At 41.7% G+C, this 24,240-nt stretch overlaps 2 protein-coding genes across 4 annotated transcripts in view; one reads left to right on the forward strand and one right to left on the reverse strand.

Annotated features, from left to right (window-relative positions):
- Positions 1–9,888: 9,888 nt before the first annotated feature.
- On the reverse strand, positions 9,889–15,846 carry LOC118657884 (basic proline-rich protein-like). The gene is made up of 3 exons (XM_036312576.1): positions 14,650–15,846; positions 13,992–14,172; positions 9,889–10,188 (listed from the first exon to the last, which is right to left on the reverse strand). Exon 1 carries the CDS (start codon positions 15,844–15,846, stop codon positions 14,773–14,775), a length of 1,074 nt encoding a protein of 357 aa, XP_036168469.1. The 3' UTR covers positions 9,889–10,188; positions 13,992–14,172; positions 14,650–14,772.
- The window catches only part of NR3C1 (nuclear receptor subfamily 3 group C member 1), a 106,088-nt gene continuing 95,974 nt past the window's right edge, over positions 14,127–24,240 (forward strand). Inside the window, exons 1-2 of one of the 3 annotated variants that reach the window (XM_036312855.1) lie at positions 14,127–14,265; positions 18,519–19,715. In XM_036312855.1, coding sequence (XP_036168748.1) covers positions 18,532–19,715 — 1,184 coding nt within the window. In that variant the 5' untranslated portion in view covers positions 14,127–14,265; positions 18,519–18,531. Of the gene's footprint in view, positions 14,266–15,769; positions 16,202–16,540; positions 16,790–18,518; positions 19,716–24,240 lie in introns of those variants that run through there. The other 2 variants (XM_036312854.1, XM_036312856.1) reach the window with 2 other exon arrangements.

Below are 24,240 nucleotides of genomic sequence, written 5' to 3' on the forward strand. Positions count from 1 at the left end.
AAATGTCTCCAGGCGCAATTGAAAGTATTTATAAACAGACTGTATATTTAATAGCAAAATATGAATGTGATCATGTCCTTGTCAGAGGGAGAGGGGCCAAAGGAACAGCTATAACAATATTGCCTTAGCTGATTTGGCTCAGTAGATAGAGCATCTGCCTGTAGACTGAAGGGTCCCGGGTTTGATTCAGGTCAAGGGCACATGCGGGAGTTGCGGGCTCAATCCCCAGTAGGGGGCGTGCAGGAGGCAGCCAATCAATGATTCTCTCTCATTGATGTTTCTATATCTCTCTCTCTCCCTCTTCTTTCCTCTCTGAAAATCAATAAAAATACATTAAAAAACAACAACAACATGTTGTTGGTGATAGTAAATTGGTAATACTGTTCTTATTATTACTAGTAGCTGCTACTACTGTTATTAGTGTCGAGGACAGTGCTAAGATTAACATACGTAATCTCATTGAATCCTCACAACAGCCCTCAGGGGAAAACCAATCATGCCTATTTCACAGACAGGGAAACTGAGTAACTAGGTCAAGATCACACAGCTAGAAGCATCAGAGCCTACATTCTTTCTAGTTCCGCCCTAGTCTGAGCCAGTTCTTTTAACACTATTCTTCCTCTCCGCACGCGATCATCACTCGAGCCTCAGGCTATATCCATCGATCTGCCCACCACCAACTCTTGCTCATCCTTTAAGTTTTGACCTGCTTCCTCCAGAACCTCCTAGATTCCTGCCTTCACCCTCTGACCTCCTGTGCTCCTGTCACAACCTGTTCATCCTTTTATTTTTTTAATTGCATTTTCTGTATAACATCATCTGTTTGTGTTTGTCTCCTTTTCAGTGGGAGAACCTTGAGGACAGGAGCCTATCTTATTTATCTCTATCTCCAGTGCCTTGTTTATAGGCATACAGTAGGAGCCCAATAATATGGGCTTTCTACTAAAAGCTCTGTAGTGAGAGAGATCAAGGAACGTAATTACTTCTGTGTGTGTTAAAAGAGATAGGGAGTGAAAGTCCAGAGACCTGAGGGAGTCAACAAGAGGAAAAGAAACTTACCCAGATGGTGCAGTTGGAGGGTAGGGTGGGGCAGCAGGGAAGGGTCCTAAATCCAAAACCAAAGCCCATCTCCTGTCCCTCACTCAATGCTTTGTCCACTCTGTTAAACAAACTTTGATGGTGAAGTGAAAGGGATTTTGGATGGCATTTATATAAGTAAACAAATGAATTTGTGGATTGACACATGGCCAACAATAAATTCATAAAAGGTAAATATTGATGTTTGAAGATTGTATATCACTATGTTCAGTGTGTTAGGCAAACTTGCATGTTCCTTTTGGTTCCTTGGCAAATCAGTGAGACTTCAGACAAGTCATTCCATTTCTCTGGGCTTTTATTTGCTGGTTAAAGAGCATGTGATCAACTTCTATGTGTTTAAATGTCCTTTTGAGCATGCTCAGCAGGTGTGGAAAATCTGTTGTTCTCTTGGGCTTCATAAGGATCAAATCCCACATCGAAGTGTAACTTGTGTGGTTTATAGAATTGTAGTACCCTTCCCCCGCCACACACACACACCCAAGCTATGAGGAGCCTAATAAATCATATAGTGAAAATTTCCTATGGCTGAATTTCTCTTATAGGATCCCAGCAGGTGCTCAATGAGCCTCGCTTTACAATCCATGATAGAAGAGGGAAAGTGATTTAGTCTGAAAAAAGCTGGTATGTGGAGTGGTGTGGTGTGTTGTGGTGTGGTGGGGTATGTGTGTGCGAGAGAGAGCAAGTCCTTTCTGATTGGGGTGTGCCTATATGTCCATCTCACTTTCTGCAGGGATGATAATGATTTGTTGATTTCTTTACATTGCCAGTCCCTTACACAGAGCTTAGCGACAATAATCATGTAACATAACAGCACTCACAAAGTGTCAGACACTATGCTAAATAGCTTATTTAATCTGTGTGAGAACCTTATGAGGCAAATACTGTTATTACCTTTATTTTTCCCATAAAGAAACTAGGATTCAGAGAGGTTAAGTAACTTGCCTAAAGACATATGTCTACCAAGAGGTAGAGTCTCAAGTCTATTTCAGACTGAGCTGGAGCTATTAATAACTAAATAAATGTTTACTGAATCCAACTAATGATATCCCTATCCACCACCACACCTATCCTCTGCTACAGAGGAGAAAGAAGTATAAAGTATCCATATGTAAAACAGTAGCAATATTTATAAAAGAATTGTGAATTTAATTCAACTAAGGGATTAATTTTTTATAGTAGTGTTTTCCTTTCAGCTATCAGATTTGGGTTTCAAAAACACCAATAATAATAAGATATTAAAATATTTTAATATATACTTCACTAGACCATATTTACAGGTACTATATTTAAGTTAATATATTATCAAATCTACCATAAACAAAGCAATTAAATATAAGGCTGGATTGATATGGAAAGCAGAGTAATAATTTAGGCTGCCCTAAAGAGAAGAAACCAGATAAGACATTTCTTTGGGAGGATTACCAGGTTTTTGTTTTGTTTTGTTTTTCTTTTAAATCACAGCCTAAAATAGAGATGCAGTTTCTATATTAATTGAAATGAAAATCTGAGCCAGATGCAACTAGAATGACTGAATTAACTAAAAGTTGATATCCTCATTTATGTTGTGTATTTTAAATAAAGGAGTTTGACCATCTCAGCTAGTTAATCATTAACAGGAAACTCTAGCCAAACTCGTAAAGCAGGTAAAGTTTATTTTTAGGCATTCAACTGGCGTCTCTCTCTCTCTGGCTTCTCCTTCTCTTTGGGGGTCACCTAGATGGCAGCTAACCCCAGCCTGCCTCTCTCCTCCAGAAGGAAGGAGCAGCACACCGTGTTGTAGGCCTTTACTTCTTAAGTCAGGAGCCTTTCAGATTCGCGTGTGAAAAAGCTAACTCTGACTGGCTGAAACAAACAAAACAAATTTATTTCTCAGAACATGTAATAGTCAGATATAGGGATAGCCCTAGCCTCAGGATTTAGATTCAAATTATGTAATTGGGAATCTTTCTATTTCCAGATCTCTTTTCTTTTTCTTTTTTTCTTTTTTTGTCAACCTCATCTGATGGAGGCTCTAAGTGGTAGTAGAATACAGTTGCTCCAGACTCGCATCTTATCAGCTTACCTATTACTGTTGAAAAGGGGCAAGTTTCTGAATAGTCCCAGAAGGTCTCCAATGAAGTATCATGCACCTATCTCTGAACAAAGACTCTAATAGTCCAGGCCTGGCCCATCCATAGATTTTGGGATGGGGTTAATCCCACCACCAACACATGGCCTGAAGTTCGGGAAAGGACAGTTTTCCAAAAGGAAAATTCAGATTCTAGTACCGTATGCGGAGAGTGGATGGATGTGTGGCAGGTAAAAAACAGTATCTACCCACCATATGGTCATGATCAAGGACATCATAGGAGGAAGGTTGTTCATCAAATGCATGGTGGTGTCCCTAAATAATCCCTTTCAGGTGATGTTTCCCAGTTCATATGGAAACCAATCCTCTTGAATTTATAATACAGTTAACATAAGGATGGATTCAGCAAAGACAATTAGTCAGACACAGGGATCTTCAGGTATTAGCCTGTTCTGCACAGCCATCCATGACTCCTGCTCTAATTGAATTTTTCTAAAATGCCTAAAGGAAGATGAAAGTAGAAAATGAGCTGGCAATGGACAGGCATTTTTTAAAAATAAGCCCACTAATGTAGCACATTTGGGTGCTTCCTGATTGTTATGAACTATATTTGCCTGAAGATTTCTATACTAAAGAGATACTTTCACAATGGCGCAAGGATATTCATTGCAGCATTGCTTACAATCATGAAAAATGGGAAACAAATATTTACCTACAAAAAGAAGGTTAAGTAAATTATAACATAGCCAAACAATAGAAAAATGTGCTATTACTTAAAAATGTTGACATAAAAAGATGCCCCAGATCATGTAATGAATAAAGTTGAAAAATATACATACTGACATCCCATTTTTTAAAACTTATGTACGTGTATACATGCATGCACTCACACATGCATAGACAAAAATGGTCTGGAAGTATGCATATCAGTTCTTAAAAATAGTTACATCTGCAAAATGGGATTCTGTGGGGGAGAGAGTTTTTACTTTATGTATTTCTGCCTTTTTATATTTGGATTTTAAAAAGTAAGTATGTATTTTTAAGGCAGGTATTATTTTTTTAAAAAAACTTTTTTTAAAGACAGAAGTACTAACTAAAGTTATGTTTTGTTCTTCCAAGGCCACCCACACAAAGACAACCATTTTTCTTGGGAGACTCCAATCTTCCTTATGTAAAATATTTCCCCACTTGTCATATTCATAACTCATACCCTCACTCCTTACTGCTCTCCATTTGCTCTATAGAGTGACACAGTCAGGACTCACAGCCTTAGTAAGCATTATTTCTAATTAAAAAAAAAAAAAGACTAACTTGTAAAGCATTTGTGAAATGTGCTAACAGAATAGCCATTCAATAACCTATTTATTTTTTTCACAGTCTATCCCCTCACTAATTCCAGACAAGACTTGAACTATTCATAATAAAAATAATTAAATAGCTGTAGCCGATTTGGCTCAATGGATAGAGCATGGGCCTGCAGACTGAAGGCTCCCAGGTTTGATTCCAGTCAAGGGCATATGCCTCGGTTGCAGGCCTGGTCCCTGGTCAGGGCTTGTGCAGGAGGCAACCAATCCATGTGTTTCTCTCACATCGCTATTTCTCTCTGTCTTTCCCTCTCTCTTCCACTCTCTCTAAAAATCAATGGGAAAAATATCCTCAGGTGAGGATAAATACATACATACATACATACATACATACATGCATACATACATAAATATAGGTATCTCATAGATGGAATAAAATTGAGCAACTAGAAACTGATCAAGGAGACTGTTGGTCTGATGAACAGAAACACATGTGATGACATCACTGAGAAGTAAAATAGAAAATGAAAATCAGGAACAAGGAAAGAGAAATAAAAACACTCTGGACATCATTCAATAACTATTTGCTGATGGTAATTATAGGGATGGAAAACCCATCGGACCTATGGAGCTAAAATTAATCAGCAAGTATTCACGGAGTCCCTCCTGCTTCTATTACTGGTTCTGGCTTCCTGCCTGCCCAGTGCCCAGGCTGGAGACATTTGCATGACATTCAGCTTGTCAAGACAGAAGGAGCAAAATAAGCAGGCAGGGCTCACAGCAGCCTTCTCTATCCCATCATGCTCGTTAGAATCACAGTCAAGGGAGACAGATTCCTTCTGTGAAAGACTATAAAACCAACTTAAACATTGTAAACATCACTACATCACCCGAAAAGAGCCCAATTAAATGGAAGTACTGTTTCTGCAAGCAACAGTCAATTCATTTGTGTATTATTTGGAAATTTTAAAGTACAAATCCATATTCTTTTTCTACTGAAATCAGGAACAGAAATTAGTAGGACTTTTAACAACGATACTTAATTTTCAGGGTTCATTCCCTTGTGGACAAACATTTTAGGTAATGACTAATTTCCTTAAAATGTAAAATATGATGTTTATGTCACTGTTAATATTTTGATAAGTAGCTGTTGTAATGGACACCTGTTATTTTGTGCATGCCCAGCATCCCCTTTCTCTTACTTTACTTTAAAAGTCCAGTTATCTCTCTCCCATCCCTTCTCTCTCTCTCTCTCTCTCTCTCTCTCTCTCTCTCTCTCTCTCTCTCTCTCTCTCTCTCTCTCTCTCTCTGATTATCCCACTCTTAGATGTCAGTGGTAGACACTTGACCTAGGTTTTGCCTATCAGGGTACACATTGCTTACATCCCATGGTTCAGGGGTGAGCATATGACCCAACTAGGCCAATGAAACCCCTCCCAGGGACATCCACTACTGTTATTGGACAAAAAGGACTCTCTTCCACTGAAGTTACTAAGCTGGTAGGATGGTTTAAATCCAGGTGCTGCAGGCCACCAGGTGGAGGTAGCCTTCCAGGAATAAAGCTAAAATAGAGGAAAGGAAAGCTAGGTGACAGTCTGCCAGGGGTCCTCAAACTACGGCCTGTGGGCCACATGCGGCCCGCCGAAAACATTTTTCCGGCCCGCCAGGTGTTTTTGCCGCCGCTGCCTGTCCTGCTTAGCAGCCGACTTGTCCCGGGCCCACAGTGCACATGTGTGGAATGTCTGAGGGACAGTGAACTGGCCCCCTGTTTAAAAAGTTTGAGGACCTCTAAGCCCTTTTGACATTGTCTGAGCCCCTGGATCCATCCTGCCTAACACTAACATTCCTCCGGAATTTTAAGTAAATCAATAGTTTTCTTTTTGCTTTGCCAGTTTGGTTTCTTTTAAATGCTAAAAAAAATGTTCTGATAGAATACTAATGATAAGCTTTCTTTGTAAGTGTTATTTCCATAAGCAATAACCAAATAACCTGTAGGAAACCCTTTATAAATCAAATCAGAAACCCTCCTTGACCACCATCTCCATACCCACACCTACTCCCTTCTTAAACACCCAATGACTTCTTAATGCATATTTCTGGATTGGTAATGACTTGTTACTAAATCTGTCTGCATTTCCTCCAGCGTAGAGATTATATCTTAACCATTTTATATTCCCACAGCCTTCCAGTGGGGCCTAACAGGTAATAGTTGCTATTTTGTTGAAGGAATTATATGTTGCTGAAGGAATAAATGGATAGGAGAGACAGTTAGTTGGGAAAGTCCCTACTATTAATAAAGATTCTATAATTAATTGAAATCATCAATAAAATAGCTAATTATCAGAAGGCCAAAGTGAACCAAATTGATATATCCAAACAGAATCCTGAGAGTGTCCGTCATTGGTAGCACTGTAGTTGATAATTTGTCCTTTCTTTGGCCATTGGAGTTGAAAGGGCGGGTAAATGGTAAGTGGTTATTCTTTCTTTTATAAAACATTTACTGTTTTTTAAATGCCATAAAATTTCATAATTTCTCTTGCAAAATGTTAAAACCAAAGCATACAATGTGCAGTGTGGAGTATAGATTGTAGGTTGTAAGGGAGGAGGCAGGGTAGCCAGAAGCTTTCTGAAAACTAGTAGGCAATACAGTAGGGTGGCTTGTGATAGGGCCCTTCTTTATGACGGAGCCAGGAAAAACTGTGAACAAGGCCATGAGTAATGTAAAAAGAGAAAGCACTATCTGTGCAGCACAAGGTGACTGAGTGAGGGAGAGTTTCAAAATTAAGATGGGCAAATGCTGGAAAAAAATAATCTATGTAGCTTAGGTTAGGATCAAGGCATTGGGATGAAGAAACAATCGCTTGATGTAGGCAAAATTCTCAAATTTCTAGAGGAGTAAGAAAACTGACAATGTGAGTTCCAGTTATGACATGTTACTGGTACCTGGATTCTCCCCCCCTCTTCCACTCCCCGACACACACACACACACACACACACACACACACACACACACACACACGCTCCCACTGCAAGGCAATGAAGCCCAAGTTTCTGCAGATGTTTCAAAGATATTTACTTAAACTCTAACACTACCAATGTTTTCTTATCTCCTCCCACATGCTGCTCCTTACTCTATTCCTCAGGTACAGCTTTCTGTGCACTCACTTCCTTCAACCATTGAGCCTTCTTAGTATTCACCAGGCGTCCTTCCTTTAGCATAGGCATTCCTCAAAGTCCATCTCTTCCATAGAGCTACAACTGACTGGTTTGCCTTCCTTTAGTCTCCAAAATGCTTCCCCTGTCCCACCATAGCTTCCCACTTCCGCTGCCACCACCCCAGTACAATTCCCATCTTTCCCAGAACCAACGCCCCTGCCTCCTCACTGCTCTGCTTCTTTTCTTAGCTCCTACAACACAGGCTCCACATTATAGGTGGAATGATCTTTTTTAATAGTTAACTAGATCGTGTCCACCCCTGTGCTGATAAATATTTAACAACTGTTGGGAGGGGGGCAGTATATATGTATTTTCAAGGGAGATGAAAGTGAAACAACAAAGATATATGATGGATTACATGCATTTTTCAATGATGTGAGAGACTTCTTTGCTGATCAAAGTTTTCAGGTACTGAAAAGACATTTCCTCAATTTTTGTGTGTTATTCATAAATTAACACAATTTTAAGTTTAATCATCATTATTAAAATTTCTCCCCTCACTATCTTAAGTTGAGACAATCAACAAAATAAATCAAGCCTAATTTGTAGTGTTTTCCAATTTTTACAGTGTAAATACTCTGCCATGGTTGATTTCAAACTACCAAAATAACATTTCTGAATGCAGAATTGAGAAGAGATATGTGTATCACACCGTATATACTAATAGATCCAATATGCAGAAGAGAAGAAAATAACTTTATAAAGCATAGATATTAGGAAAATTTAAAATAATAAACCTTTGTTTTAAAAAAAATCTTACTTAAATTTTAAGTTCATAAATAATTTAATTTTTAATAGTGGCCAGGATTAACAACTAACATACACAATTCCTGAGAATTTGACAATCAGCTAGCTCCCACACACGACTGAACCATCACTCCTCTGCTTGGACCTTTAGGCCTCCCGTTTGTATGGGTTATCTGGGGAATGAGTGGAGAGAGGCAATGATGATTTTTAATAAAATTCGTGGTCTCTTTTGTTGTGGTGAAATGATGATGCAAAAATTCTACAAGTCCCTCCTTGTTTTCCCAACCAGGCTTGGTATTTTAAAAACGCCTCTGGAGCCTCACTTAGGTCCTGTGAGAGAGGTGGGGTAGATACCAGGATCCTTCTTTTACAGATAGAAACACAAGGCTGAGAAGAAGTAGAGGACTGCCCCAGCTCATTCAGTTAAGTCAATGGCAGAACAGGATTTCAAACTCAGGTCTTATATTGGAAATTTAAGAAGAGGCTAGAGAAAATTTAATTAATGCTGATATCAAATTTTTAAAATTGTAATTTTCTTTTGTAATTCTTCAGAGTCTGATATAAAGCACGTTCCTATCTTGTTCTAGGATCCCTATACCAAGGATGTTTTGATCTTTTAAACTCCACTATTAAATAGGTTGTAAGCACAAAAATGAAAATGCAGGTTTTCAAAAATGAGCTGAGAGGTCCCACCTAGAAATTGAGCAGATTGAAACAATCCCCACCAGAGAAAAAGGGACAGAAAAGGAGATTAAATCAGTAGAGGAAGACAGCTAATGGCATAATGGCCAGCCACAATGGCCACAAATGAAAGACAAAGTGCACAATACTAGCTACAGTTATTCAGTGTGCTTGCACTAATGTCTCCAAACACTAAAACATTAGGTTCCTGCTTATTGCAAAACTTACCTTTTTTATCTGCTGATATTTACCTCATGTTGCTTAAACTATGTTCTGCCAGCATAAAGGATATAGACTTCATGCATATGAGCACAATTGTGATATTTTAGGTTTTATGATGGAGTCATTGAAAGTATCATGAGAAGCAGCATGACACCAGAGATGTTGGTAATAATTTAGCATTTCTCAGTGCATGTGGTAGTGCTAATTCCAATTATAAAGAGAAGTACCAAAGTGGAATTCATTATGATTAAGAACTTGCTATACTATGTGTGAATTGTTTATAATAGGCATGTCTGGTATAAAATGCAAATATTGAAGCAGAAAAAGATGGGATATTCAAAGCTCAGCTGGGTTCCCTTAAGCCTCTTACCTTACAAAGTTAAACAAGAATAGAAGTGTTTCCTAAAGTCAAGGTATTATTTTTAAAAAGCATCTAATAGCTATGATAGCTGCAGGAACAATTTTTTAAAGTAAGTTTTGACGACCCACAGGATCTGCTCATGTTGGTTTAATATACAACTAACATATTCAATGAATTACCATAACTCAAAATGATTTATACAAACATGATAATTTATTTTATTCCAATTTACATTTAACATCATAGATTTAAAGTATGTTTGTGGGGAGACAGAAAGATACAATAAATAAAACTAGAACCATGACAAGGAATTATGAGCTATAAGAAAATAAGTCACAAGGAGGTGTCCTTATGTAAAAGGAAATATGTGATAAACAACAGTGGAGGTGGGAATGAATGTGGTATAAGCTGTGATCTTTCTTCAACAGGATCTCTCTTCACCAACACTACTCAACACATTCATCTCAACTTATCCAGGTTCTCCCTTCTTCCTGGAAAACATAGCGATTGATGCTCAGGATGTGCTGAACACTGGAGCCAAGGCTAGTTCTTATACTCTATACATTTCGTCTCCCATCTGTTAAGCTGTATGCTTACCAATAGTTCCATGTGTTTTTTTCTCCCTCAAAACATGTTTATTTCATTTGTGCTTGTTATTGTAATTATTTAAGTAAATATTAAGTAAAATAATGAAATATGAGTAAAACAAGAAATAGTTGTTGTTCTATACAATCTAAATGGAAAACCGCTATGTAAACAATTACTATTAGATGAGGGGGGTATAAAACAACTTTAAAAGATGAGGATGAGAGCAAGAGGATGAAATCTACACTCTCATTTTGTAGGCACTTTTAATTTCTTGCTCCACTTTTTTTTTTAAATATATTTTTATTGATTTTTTTTTTTTACAGAGAGGAAGGGAGAGGGATAGAGAGCTAGAAACATCGACGAGAGAGAAACATTGATCAGCTGCCTCCTGCACACCCCTGACTGGGGATGTGCCTGCAACCAAGGTACATGCCCTTGACCGGAATCGAACCTGGGACCCTTCAGTCCGCAGGCCGACGCTCTATCCACTGAGCCAAACCGGTCAGGGCTTGCTCCACTTTTTTTAATGGGAAAATAGTAATACTAAATATTAATAACAATTGTTAATTATGAATACTTAATGTGTTCCAGGAATTTGTCTAAATACTTCACATACTAGTATATTGAACTTTACTCTTTAGATTAACTTGAGTTACTACTATTATCATCTTCCTTTCACAAATGATGGAAACTAAGGCACAGATCGTTAAGTTTACCCAACATTACTTCCTCATAGAGGTAGAGGGACCTAGCCAGTCTGGCTCTTAATTGCATGCTGTACTGTAGTTCATACATGAATGAAGGCATCGAACTCCAGTCTCTGGGCTCACAGAAGCTTTAGACTTTCAGCAAAGGATTAGGAAACAAATGTTTAATTCTAGGTTTTAGGTTTTAAAGCAAGTATAATTTTTTTATGATTTCCTTTGCTTTAACTGACTTTTTAAAATTTAATCAAATACCAGTCCAATTGCATCAGCTAGAAGATTTTGCCTGACCTAGAAAGGAGCAGGTAAAGGACAGTCTTAAATACCAGAATGGAAGTTGGAGGTCTGTATACACTGGAATAGGGAATCATTGTAGTTACTTTTTCTAAAAGAAAAATTTTAAATTATATTAAATTATAATTCTATAACCTGCAGGCCAAACATTTGATGTATTTTCCTAATTTTTATTAGATATATGGAAATATAATTTATTGGAGGATTACTAAATATCAAACCCAAACATCACCTCATATGCTTCTAACCATCCAGGCACATAGACGTTAAATGATTTGTTCAGGGTCATACAGCCATAATTTAAAATCTGCTATTTACATCCTGGAAATGATGGCAAAGCCCAATCTTAACTACAAAACTACTTCCCCTCTCCTCCATTTAACATAGCTTCAGTAACAGTAATAATGTTCTCGCCATCTTGACCACTTACTGCATATAGACACCATGATTAGTTACTTGAGTAGGAACATGACATGATTTCATGATGTGTTAGAGGAATAATCTGGCAGGGAGGCATGGATTATTTTAATGGAAATGGAAATAATAATACATGTGAACAGAATGGGAGAACTCACTTGGATAATATATCAATTACTGTATAAACTTAAAAGGTGGTTTGGTTACTATTTAGATGGAAAGTTTTATCAGCCTTAGGATATAGTCTTAGACCCTTCCCATCCATCAATTCATTAATTCATTAAGTAATTCATTTATTCAACAAACATCCACTAAGCAGTAGTGATACAGTGGTTAAAAAAAGAAACACAGGCTCTGCCTTCACAGAGCTTATGTTCAAGTGGGGGAGACAGAAATTTAATAAATGAGGCCACAAATAAGGAACTATCCTTGTAGTGTGCTATCAAAGTACAGGAAACTATGAAAACACATAGTAATGGGTCCTAGTTGTTTCTGTTTTGTTTTTCTGTTTCTCTATAATGAGAGCACTCGGGTATTTAACCATGAGATAATAAAAATGAGTAGCTGAGTAATACTTGTACACTTTTCATTAGCTCATTTGGCCTCCACAACAACCTAGCAAAAGTGATATTATGTCTTCTTCACAATGCTCTATTAAAACTCTGTAAAGTATTTGCTGAGCACCTACTGTGCACTGGGCTCTGTTTGGGAGTGGGGCATGCAGCAATGAACAAGACAGATCAGGTCCTTGCTTTGATGGGGTTTGGATAGCTCACCGTCATGCCCACCTCTGCTTCTGAAACAATCAATTATATTCTCCCTCAAATGGGGATTCATCCTATTTATTATAACTTCCGAGGGTTACTGATGAGTAATTGTCATAGGTAAAGACTTACGATGGTATGTTTAAAACACTGTCAGTAGTGCCCAGCAGACAGAAGCTCAGTAAATTATTAGTAAGTTTGCTAACTATTGTTAGAAATCCTATTATTATTATTACAATGTTTAATGTAATGTTTAATGTTTAATGTCACATTCTTTCTGGTACAATGGATTTCATTTCTTGAATTAAATTCCATACATTTATTGCAAGCCTATCATGGGATTTATATACTCTTTCATGGGAATTATGAGATCAACAAAGAAAAACCTCTTTTAATATTGTCTAATTCTACCTGCCGCAGCCAGGATAAGCATCGTCCTCTGTAAGTTTCAGTTTCCTCTAATTTTCATGAAAACTGATAAGACCTATCTATTTAGCTGTTGTTTTAATTTAAAACAAGTGATTGGGAATGCTTGGATATTATTTTAAAAAGCAGAGTATCACCTAGAATTTGAACAAGTGAAAAAAAAATGAGGCATATTCTTATAGCAGATTCAATTAGAAATTGGTTTATGTTTTGGGGAGAAGTTAGGTAACTTATGTTATATATATATTATATAGGATAAATACTATATATATATAATATATATATATATAGTATTTATCCTATATAAAAAAGGCTAATATGCAAATTATCCCCTCAGGAGTTTGACCACTTGCTATGACGTGTGCTGACCACCAGGGGACAGCAGGAGAAGGAAGGCCCTGGCCAACAGCCAGCAGCCAGAGAGGGGAGGCCCTGTAGGAAGCCACTAGGGACCCTGCCCATGCACCAATTTCATGCACTGGGCCTCTAGAATATAAATAATCCCTAGCAGAACATTTAAGCATAGTTAGAAGGGTAATCACATTGGCATGAGTTATTTAACTGCCTTTTAAAACATGCATGACAGCATTGTACTCTTGGGTCTTGATTTTCTCCCTCCTGGCACTGCTGCTGGTTTGGGAGCCCCGCCCGCCCGTTGCAGGCACCTGGTCCTAGGCCTGGAGAGGTGGAAGGTGGGAACCGCTTGGCGCTCAGAGCACTGTGCGCCCCAAGGCCAGGGCCTTCCTCGAGCAGGCTGGCACCAAGTGAAAGGAAAGGAGAAGCCGTCCCTCGTGCATTCAGAAGAAGGCCGACACCTGGGTTGCTCAGCACCCTTCATAAAGTTCCACCTTGGCCAAGGTTTGGGTGCCCTCTCCCTTCTGGGGTTGCGAGCGTCTCCCCCTTTGCCAAGATGGCGGCCCTGGAGGGAGCGCGCCTAGGGCGCCTCGGGACGAGCAGCTGGCCGAAAGCCTCGTCCTCTCCTGTCACACCCGACCACCCCCGGGGCGCGACGCCCCTCAGGAGCGAGGAAGGGCGACAACCCGAGGCCCCGAGCGAGACCCTTTGCCAAGATGGTAGCCGCGCGGCGTCAGCGCCCTTTACCAAGATGGCGGCGGCGGCTTCCGGCACCCGCCTGCCGCTCCTCTGGAAGATGTCAGAGCAGAGGCGGCCGCGTCCGAATCCGCGCGGCCTGCGGAGAGAGTGGCTGCGCCGCGCTCCGGGCACAGACGAGGTGGAGCCGCGGCAGCCTCCGCCCCCGGCGGGAGTTGGCCAGCGCTGTCACCTGTGGGGGCGCACGAGTTACCTCCCGAAACCCTAAAGCCACACCGCACCACCTTCCCCCGAGTCGCAAAAAGCACAGTATGCGCCGCACCAGGTAGGAGGTCGGTCCCCGCGGCGCCCCAGCCCTCCGGACGCAGCGAGTGGGGCGGGGGGCTGGGCGGGCACCTCCCGGGGGACACCCGGCCCCGGCCCCTCTCCTAGGGGGCTGGCCATGTGTTTCCCCGGGACCGCAGGGGAGGCGCGTAACGGAACAGCTGGAGGGAGCTGAACGCTGCTGTTTGGAAGCTGCGTGCGTTTGTGTCATTAGTGCGGGCTGGGGTCCCAGCGACACGAAAGGGTGGGCGGCGCGGGGAGTCGCGTGCAGCCCAAGACAAGATTGGCGGAGGGGCCGTCCCGGGACGCCGGGAAGCGGGTCCCGGGAGGGTGGCAGGGGAAGTCAGGAGTTTGGGGGTGAGGGCGGACTTTGCAAGCAACTTACTATTTCGCCTGCAACTTGCTTTTAGGCCTGCCACCCCCAGCTTTCCTTAAAAATAATGCAAAAAAAAAAAAGTGCAAAGAAATGCAGCTCGCTGGAGGTTTTGCTTCTGGCGTGCAACTTCCTTCAAGAGTGAGCGCGCTGGGAGGGAGGGTGGGGGCTGAACTTGGCAGGCAGAGCCTCCTTCTGCCGACGCCGCCGCCGCCGCCGCCTGGGAGACTCGGAGAAGAGGGTGGGGGCCGGCCGGACGCGGGGGAGGGTGGGTTCTGCTGGCAACTTCTCTCCGGGGGCGAGCGCGGCGGCGGGTGCAGACCCGGCCGCCCAGACGATGCGGGGGTCGGGGACCTGCCGGCACGCCACTGCCCCCGGGCCCAGAGTCCGTATGCGCCCACCCCCTCCTCGGTCCTGCTCTCCCCGGGGCCTCCCCAGAGGGCGTGTCGGGCTGGCCGGCCCGGAGCGCGGCTGAGACGCCGGGGCACCGTTTCCGTGCCACCCCGTGGCCCCGCGCTCAGTGACACACTTCGCACAACTCGGCCGGTGGGGGGGTGGGGCGGGTAGGGGCGGCGGCGCGGACCACCCCCGCGGCTCCTGCGGGCCGCGCCCAGGCCCCCCTCGCCAGCCCGCTGTCAGCCGCAGGGGCGCCGGCGGCGATTGCGGCCGAGGGACAGGGCGAGCTCCCGAGTGGGTCGGGAGTCGCGGAGCTGGGCGGGGGCGGGGAGGAGGCCGAAGAGAAACTAGAGGAACTCGGTTTCCCTGCCGAGCGCTCGCTGACAGACTAGGTCCGCCCCCGCCTCCTCTCCTTTTTCCTGGGGGTCCGGTGGGCGAGGACCACCCCCGCGCGGCCCGGGGGCGGTGGCGGGGTGCCCGGGCGGGGCCACGCCGGGGCCGCGGGCGTGCAGGCGCTGTCGGGGCCGGGGTGGAGGGGCCCGCGCGGAGGGCGTGGGGGCAGGGGCTGCGGACACCCGTGCAGTTGCCGAGCGTCGCCAACAGGTTGCACCGTTCCCCGCCGCCGCCGCCGCGCGGCCCCTTGGGCGGGGAGCGCCCGGGGGTGGAGTGGGAGCGCGTGTGTGCGAGTGTGCGCGCCGTGGCACCGCCTCCGCCCGCCCCCCCCGCCCCCCTCCATCCCGCTCGCTCGCCGCGGCGGGGCGGCCCTTTCGCGTGTCCGCGCTCCCTCCCCTCTCCTCGCCTCTCCTCCTCCATTTTGCGATCTCGAGTCGGTGACGGGAGCCCGAGTCGCCGCCCGTCTGTCGGGGACGGGTTCTAGTGGGTAGAAGGAGACGCCGCCCGAGCGGCCGGAGCGAGCGGCCAGGCGCCGGGAGGAAGGACGCGCGCCCGAGACCCAGCCCGAAGAGACAGGCTCGGGGCGCGGGCTGGCTTGTCAGCCGAGAAATGCTGGAGTTTCTTGGATAGGGGCTTCCCCCCCCCACCCATGGAGAAGGGGGCGGCTATTTACTTCCTTTTTTTAGGGAAAAATCTCTCTTTCACATGCTAAGTTGTTTATCTGGGCTGCGTGGAAGCTGCGGACGGTGGTGGGTGAGCGGCGCCTCCAGCAGAGGTAAGAGCGGGCAGCCCGGGCCCGCGCGGGCGCTCCCTCCCCCGAGGTGCGGTTCGGGGGCCGCCGCGGGAGCCTGCAAACTTTTGTTAGCCTCGGGGAGCGGGGGTGGGGGCCGGCGAGGGCCGGTGGCGGTGACGAAAGGGCAGCGCGCGGGTGCCAGCGCCGGGCTCTTCCTCTCCCTGGGCCGCCGTCCCCCGGTCGGGCCGAGGGGGAGGAAACTGGGCTCTCACTCTGCGAGTGGAGCCCGGGCTGGCTGCCTCGGGGTTCCAGCCTCTCTTTTTGTTGTTGTTGTTTTCCAAGTCCCCTTCCTTTCCCTTCCCGGGGTGGGGGGGGGGGGGGACGCCCAAATACCCATTTTTATGGTGAACACCAAGCCGCTTCTGAATGCTGTTCGCCAGAATGTTTCCACTCCACCCTGGTGCGCCGAGCGCGTCGGGGTTTCTGTCGAGGCTCCAGCGCGTCTCACTTCTGGCGGGCTCGCGGGTGTGAGTGTGAGTGTGTGTGAGTGAGTGTGAGTGTGTGTGAGCGCACACGCAGGGGGCCGACCGCTGGCAACTTGGAGACTTCGGCCGGGGCCCGCGACGGCAGGTAGGAGTGGGCGTGTCTGGGGAGAACGCAACAGGTCTTGGCATGTTTCTCTTTAACCTCGCACCCCCACCCCCACCCCCAAGCTGGGGTTTGGCGCTTTGCGGTATTTCCTGCCTGGCTTTTATAAGTGACCCTTTTTCAAAGAGACCCTCCCTGGCCGTCATCGTTTTCTGGAGCGATTTTTTTGACAAGTCGCGCGTTTGACGTTTGGGTGGCAGGCTTGATCACGGCAGCCTCGCGCTGCCCCTGAAGACCCCCGTGGCGTGGTTCATTGAGGTGTCGGTTATTTGCCACGTAAACTGGGGATACAGCCCTGGGAAGAAGGGATCGTTTTCGTTTTATGAGGTATTGTTTTGGTTTAGAGTTGGAAGGCAGCTGTCAAAACGGCGTGGAAATTCATTAGGTTCCACTTGATGCCTAGTGTTTAAAGATCCTTATCAGATAAGGGGGGAGCGATACGCAGTTTACCGTCAAGGTTTGTAGGGACAGATTCCACCCTTCTACCTCCATCGCACTCCATTTTCAGTGAGGGCCAGTGAAGTTTGTTTTTTAAAGTCTCTGTACAGGACAAATTTCCTTTCATTTGGGTGAGATTTGACTATCATGTCGAAAATACGCTTATCAAAGTCTTTGCCGGTTTTTACAAAACATGCTGATTATTAGTATACCAGCAGCCTAACCGTCTTGAGAATAGGCTGAGAGTTGTCATAGGTGACGGTTTAGAATGCAGAGGAAATTATTCCCAGCATTTTACAGGATTTTTTCCCCCCGCATGGATTTATACGAATATGATTTTAGAGTTCTGGATTTTTCTCTTGTTCAGTAGTTAAAAATTTGGAAAGGAAACGTCTTTTAGAAATATATTGTTTGATACTGAGGGTGTTAAGCAGTTTTAAAGAAATGTAGTGTCCTCTATATTTTATTGTCTTGTACGGATTGAGAGGCACTGCATTTGTTATATTTAAATAAGCTAAAGTTGTAGTGAAAAGCTATATTCTCTTCTGCTTTTTAAAATCTAAATTTTAGTTTGCCTTTATACAATGTATTTCATTTAGTATGTCCAGAATTTGAAGGCAGGCACTGTTCAACAGGTACATTCAATAAGAAATATGAGTTAAAAATAAAAACCTATTCCTAGCCTATTGGAAGATAAGCAGAATCATCGTTTATTTTTCAGATAAAATGTGCATGATTTACTAGGAGGTTGTACTAAAGGTTTGAATGTATGACTAGCTAACTAGTAGGAGGGGAATTGGGGAATAATCAGATAAAGAATTCTAGCATAGTATTTATCAAATTTTATGTGTATTGATTCTCAGAAAAGCCTTGATTGAAAAGAGGCAGGAATTTTAATGATCATAGTTCTTTTTTTAATTAAATACTTTGGCGTCAACTCTAACCTTTAGAATAATCAGATGTAATGGATTATAATGTCTGTAATTAACAGAGTCACAGTTCTGTGAGTGTCAGGATTAATAGCCAAGCTTAGTTTGATACAATTTTGTTCTCAGCCATGCAAATGGGCTGTATTGTACTTTTACATGTGGCACACTGAGTGGGAGCAGGGGACATGCATGGCTTTTTTATTCTGGATGAAACTATTCTGATAACGAGGAATTAGATTCAGAGATAACTAAAAGGTTCATTTAACAAGCTCTTACTAATCGGATCACAGAGATAATGTGATTTCATAGCTTATTATGTTTTCCCCCCTCTCTCTTTTTTGTAGCTGATATTCATTGATGGACTCAAAGGAATCCTTAGGCTCCCCCAGTAGAGAAGAAATCACCAGCAGTGAGCTGGTTGGGGAGAGGGGAAAAGTGATGGACTTCTATAAAACCCTAAGGGGAGGAGCTACTGTGAAGGTTTCTGCATCTTCATCCTCACTGGCTGCTGCTCCTCTGTCAAACTCCAAGCAGCTACTTTTGGTTGATTTTCCAAAAGGCTCAGGAAGCAATGCGCAGCAGCCAGATCTGTCCCAGGCAGTTTCACTCTCAATGGGACTGTATATGGGAGAGACAGAAACAAAAGTGATGGGAAATGACCTGGGATTCCCACAACTGGGCCAAGTCAGCCTTTCCTCTGGGGAGACAGACTTTCGGCTTCTGGAAGAAAGCATCGCAAACCTCAGTAAGTCGACCAGTGTTCCAGAGAATCCCAAGAGTTCAGCGTCTACTACTGTTTCGGTTGCCCCCGCAGAGGAGTTTTCAAAAACACACACGGATGCGTCTTCAGAACAGCAGAATTTGAAGAGCCAGACCGGCACCAACGGTGGCAATGTGAAGTTGTATACCGCAGACCAAAGAGCCTTCGACATTTTGCAGGATTTGGAGTTTTCTTCTGGGTCCCCAGGTAAAGAGATGAATGAGAGCCCTTGGAGATCAGACCTCTTGATAGATGAAAACTGTTTGCTTTCTCCTTTGGGAGGAGAGGAGGATCCATTCCTTTTGGAAGGAAACTCCAATGAGGACTGTAAGCCTCTCGTTTTACCAGATACTAAACCTAAAATTAAGGATAATGGAGATCTGATCTTACCAAGCCCCAGCAGTGTGACACTGCCCCAAGTGAAAACAGAAAAAGAAGAAGATTTCATCGAACTCTGCACTCCTGGAGTAATTAAGCAGGAGAGACTGGGCCCAGTTTACTGTCAGGAAAGTTTTTCTGGAGCAAATATAATTGGTAATAAAATGTCTGCCATTTCTGTTCACGGTGTGAGTACCTCTGGGGGACAGATGTACCACTATGACATGAATACAGAATCCCTTTCTCAACAGCAGGATCAGAAACCTGTTTTTAATGTCATTCCACCAATCCCAGTTGGTTCAGAAAATTGGAATAGGTGCCCAGGATCTGGAGATGACAACTTGACTTCCTTGGGAACTTTGAACTTCCCTGGGCGATCGGTTTTTTCTAACGGCTATTCAAGGTAAGATTGGTTTTCTATTTCTTAAGTCTGAGACAGATTGGTAGATTTAAATGTTCATTTGTATGTTTCTCCAGCAATTAATGTGCTTCTTCATGTGAATAAATTTAAGGAGTTTTTTAAAGTAGACATGGTAGACAGCCTAAGTGGTATTTCTATATATAACCTTTTCAAGTTTTTGTCTGAATATTGGCATTCAATATCCCATTGGCCAATGGTTGAAATTTTATTTTAAAAAAATACTGCTCACTAACAGGTACCTTAAGTAAAAATTGTGTAAGTTCAAGGGGTTTTAATGTTTGCAGATACAGCATGTTCATTGTGCATGTTCATTTAAGCTGTTTAGAATACGCTAACATTACAATGAAAAGAACCCTTTATACTTTACATAACCTAGAGTTGTGCTGCTGTATTTGCACACTGGTGAAATGTAACGTGCAATTAAAGGGTTAAAAATTAGAAGTACTAACAATAAGTCAAAGCAATGCAGTGAACAGTGTATGGGACCATAGTATTAGGCATAGGGCTTCCTGACCTAAAGTAGCCAAGTCTTGTTTGCTGATCAGTCTCTTTGAGATAGGAATTGGTGGTAACATGGTGCAAAACAAAATTTTACTTTCAAATGTTCCCACAAGTTCTTAAGTAGAAACTGATGGCCAATATTGTTAAGCTTCAATTCTCAACGTCATTTGATGCTTTTCTTTGTTTCTTTTTTCTCATTCATTTATAAGTGTAGTGACATTTCTGTTTGACATCAAAAGGATCTGTTAAAATGGAATTACTGGGGAAAAGTTCTCAATTTAGATGTATCTGTTGGTAGTTCTGTGTCTGCACCCCATCCCCAATTCAGATAAATACTGGGTTGTATATCACATATTGGGTGTGAAGGAAAATACTTCAAAATGTGATTGTAGAGACAATCAGTGGTTGTTGTTTTTTTTAAAGGCATAGTAGACACAGCAATTTATTTGTACATAAGCATTTCATATCTTTTCTTAAATGTTAGGGATAGTCATTGTTCCCATTAACTAATCACTGGAGATTTTATTTAAAATTTCCTTTAAAATACTTTTTCTCTTAAAGGGATGTCCTAATAGAGGTGTCTCTTCTTCCTCTCAAGTAAAAATTGTATAAGTTCAATGAATACAGCATTAAATAGGAAGCTTTTCTTGTTGGGGAAGAATATTACACTTAGATTTAGGCTATATTTTATTCCTTTAAAAGGCTTAGTTGTTTCTCATCAGAAAAATAGCACCTTGGTTCTTGTGTGTCTAAAGGTAAACAACCTACTACTAGTCTATTATTTAAATAATAATTACCTTCATATAAAAGAACACTACTCCAACTTTGAATTGCTGTCATTCTGAATGGAGGTTGAAAATGTTTTCAGTAAAGAAATTTGAGATGTTTCTTATCACATAAACTATTCTGTTTAAATGTTAGGAGACATGCTGTGTTTTAAATTTTTTAATCTCAAATTTTTGGCATTGGAATTCATGGTTGAATGTGCTTGGTTGATTTGACTAAGCTATCTGTAGGAACCTATCTGTAAGAAGTTATTAATTGTACAAAGTAAAATAATATATTCTAGGAAACTTGGAGGTTATTAATGCATTTTGGTCTGATAATTACCAAGGTATTGTTACTGTTTTTCTTATTGTAAAAAAGGCATGGAATAAGGTTATTTTCCATTTACAATGAACTTTCGTTAAGCCCCATAAAATCTGGGATCTGGAGCATAAGTCAGGTGAACATAGTTACCCATAGGTCATTATAATACCTTTTATAGTAATTTATGACATGTAAAGAAAGTACCTTCATATTTTTAATTTGAACCTCATAGCAACCTTTGATGATGTGGCTCACAACCAGTAGTGTGTGTCCTAGTGATAGGTGTAATATTTTGTAGAGAATTATTTGGTAATGTTTGAAAATTTTATAGCTTTTGGCATTGACATTGGGAATTATGATAACCCAGAACAAAGCTTCTTCCAAATAAATTGAAACAATGTTTCTTTTCTAACCGACATTGAATTACTCTATTGTTTCCAAACAACAACCCTGATATAAACTAAAATTGGTTGCTTTCTCCTCTCTATATGCTACTTGGTTCTCACCAAACATTAGGTATGACCATGACCCTGAATGATTAGCAGATAAATCAATAGGTTGAAACCACAACTGTATTGAGTATAGACTTTCTGATATTTGATATAAAAATATTAAATGCTGCCGTAACTGGTTTGGCTCAGTGGATAGAGCGTCGGCCTGTGGACTGAAAGGTCCTAGGTTCGATTCTGGCCGAGGGCATAAACCTTGGTTGCAGGCACATCCCCAGTAGAGGGTGTGCAGGAGGCAGCTGATCGATGTTTCTCTCTCATCGATGTTTCTAACTCTCTATCCCTCTCCCTTCCTCTCTGTAAAAAATCAATAAAATATATTTAAAAAAAAATATTAAATGCTAATAACTTCACTTGCATTCCTTTTACATAAAAAGAAATCATAATTTGACTTTTTAAGATGACACCTAAAATTGCTTTTTCTCAGAAAGCTTAGAAAAATTTCATACTGTTTTGAGGGGAAAGGTAGTTCCTTTTTTTAAATTTTTTTTTTTTTTTAAGAATATGTTTTTATTGATTTTAGAGAGAGAGAAGGAGAGAGAGAAAAAAAAATCAACTGGCTGCCTCCTGCATGCCCCCTACTGGGGATCGAGCCCCCAACCCCTGCAGGAATGGGAATCCAAGGATGACCTCTGATACAGGGGCTGACACTCAACCAACTGAGCTATACCATCTAGGGCAGAAGGTAGTTCCTTCTGATGTGTAAACATAGCACAGTTCCCAATTACCACATTAAATTGTAAAGTTATGAATGTTGTGATTGAATATAGTCAAGTTAGAAGTTCATTGATAGTAAAACAAGAGAAATCTTATTGATGTTCAAATACATTCGTTAAGTAAAATGAACTAGCCATTATAACTTAATATGCTTTTTAAATGCTGAAATTCAATAAATTTAGCATAAAGTTGTAACACCGATGATGGCACATTTCTGCATAATTCGATTTTCAACATTGTTTTACTTTAGCATTAAGGGTGAAACTGCTGAAAAGGGTCGCAGAGAAGTAAATGGTTACAGGTGGCATTAGAGCTTTTATTGTGATTGTGTTGAAACTTCGGTGTTAAAAGTTTCTGAAGCATAAGATTATTGGAGAGAAAGAAGGATGCAAGATGAATTTGTAAACTCAGTCTTAGGGTTCAGGGCTCTGATGATTAGCACCTAATGAAGCTACAAAAATTTGTCTATTTTAACCTTTCTCATTAATTGCATGTGTGTCTAATTTTATTAAGATAATGAAAGTGAAGACCTATACAAACACAGGATGAGTGGAGCAAATTCTGTCCCTTGCTCGTTTTTATTATTAACATTGTAGAGAATGTTTTCTCAGAAGTAGAGGAGGCATAAGGAAATGTTTTGTTTTGATTTTATTTATCCCCTTTTTAGTCGATACTTCTTTACACTCTTCCTCTCCCCACTCTCATCCCCTTCCATAGGTTCTGGCAATGAGTCTTTCAGTGTCTTTTTAAAATCTTAATATTTCTAATATTCACTCATATAAAATGATTGCTGAATGTTAAAGGAGATTTGCTTTTGCTTATTTATTTTCAGCTTTATGGTAAGAATCTTTTTTTAAGCCCTGTATTTTGTTATTGATGTATTAGTAAAAGATTAATAAAGGTAACTCACACTGTGTACTGAGGTATATCAATTTAGTGTGGAATGATTACAGAAATGTGTGACTAACGTGTGGTCAGATTTTATTGAAATTATTTCTGGTGATGTTTCTTTGGCTAAGCCATGATGTTTTTGTAATTGATAACATGATTTTTATTATAATGCTGTTTTGGTTTTGTCTGTTGGTGTTGCAAATATTTTAGTTAGTCTGACCACTTTCAGTATATTATTGAATGTCTATAAATTTTATGACTTATTCTGAAATACACTTTGCATAAATGTAGGTTAAATGCAAATTGTGTTAATAGTGGAATTCATATGTGGGTAGAGATCACTGTCGGGGCCTTTTGAGATTTTTGAGATTGGATCAAAAGGATTTATTTTAGTATGAGTGCCTGATGTGAAAGAGCATCTGTATTAATTGGTTGGTTATATAAGGCTTATCCACTCTGGACTGTAGGTGATTAAAATAGCCTAGTTGTTAGAAAATCTTAATTTACATTGGGTTTAAAATAAGTCTGGGGCATATTTCTTAATACACATTTTTTCTTACTTTAAAGATCGTACCAAATTTTAATTAGCAGTGTGTTCTCGTTGTATACTACTATTTAAGTGAACAAATTAAATTGGAAAAACAGGTTTGTGCTTTTATTCTTCTAAGGACATCCTGATAGTTGTATAATGCAGTATTTATAGGTATTTGCCAAATTAAAGGGCACTTGCTTCCATATTTCTGAGTCATGGAAAAAAGATATATACTTATTTGAATTGTGTTGCAAAAGAATTTTTAAGA

The sequence above is a fragment of the Myotis myotis genome, unplaced genomic scaffold (genome assembly GCF_014108235.1).
Source record: "Myotis myotis isolate mMyoMyo1 unplaced genomic scaffold, mMyoMyo1.p scaffold_m19_p_6, whole genome shotgun sequence".
Taxonomy (NCBI): Eukaryota; Metazoa; Chordata; class Mammalia; order Chiroptera; family Vespertilionidae; genus Myotis; species Myotis myotis.

Bases quoted from the DNA above. Each gene is read 5' to 3' on its own strand.
- LOC118657884 (XM_036312576.1), bottom strand. From the start codon at position 15,846: ATGGAGGAGGAGAGGCGAGGAGAGGGGAGGGAGCGCGGACACGCGAAA.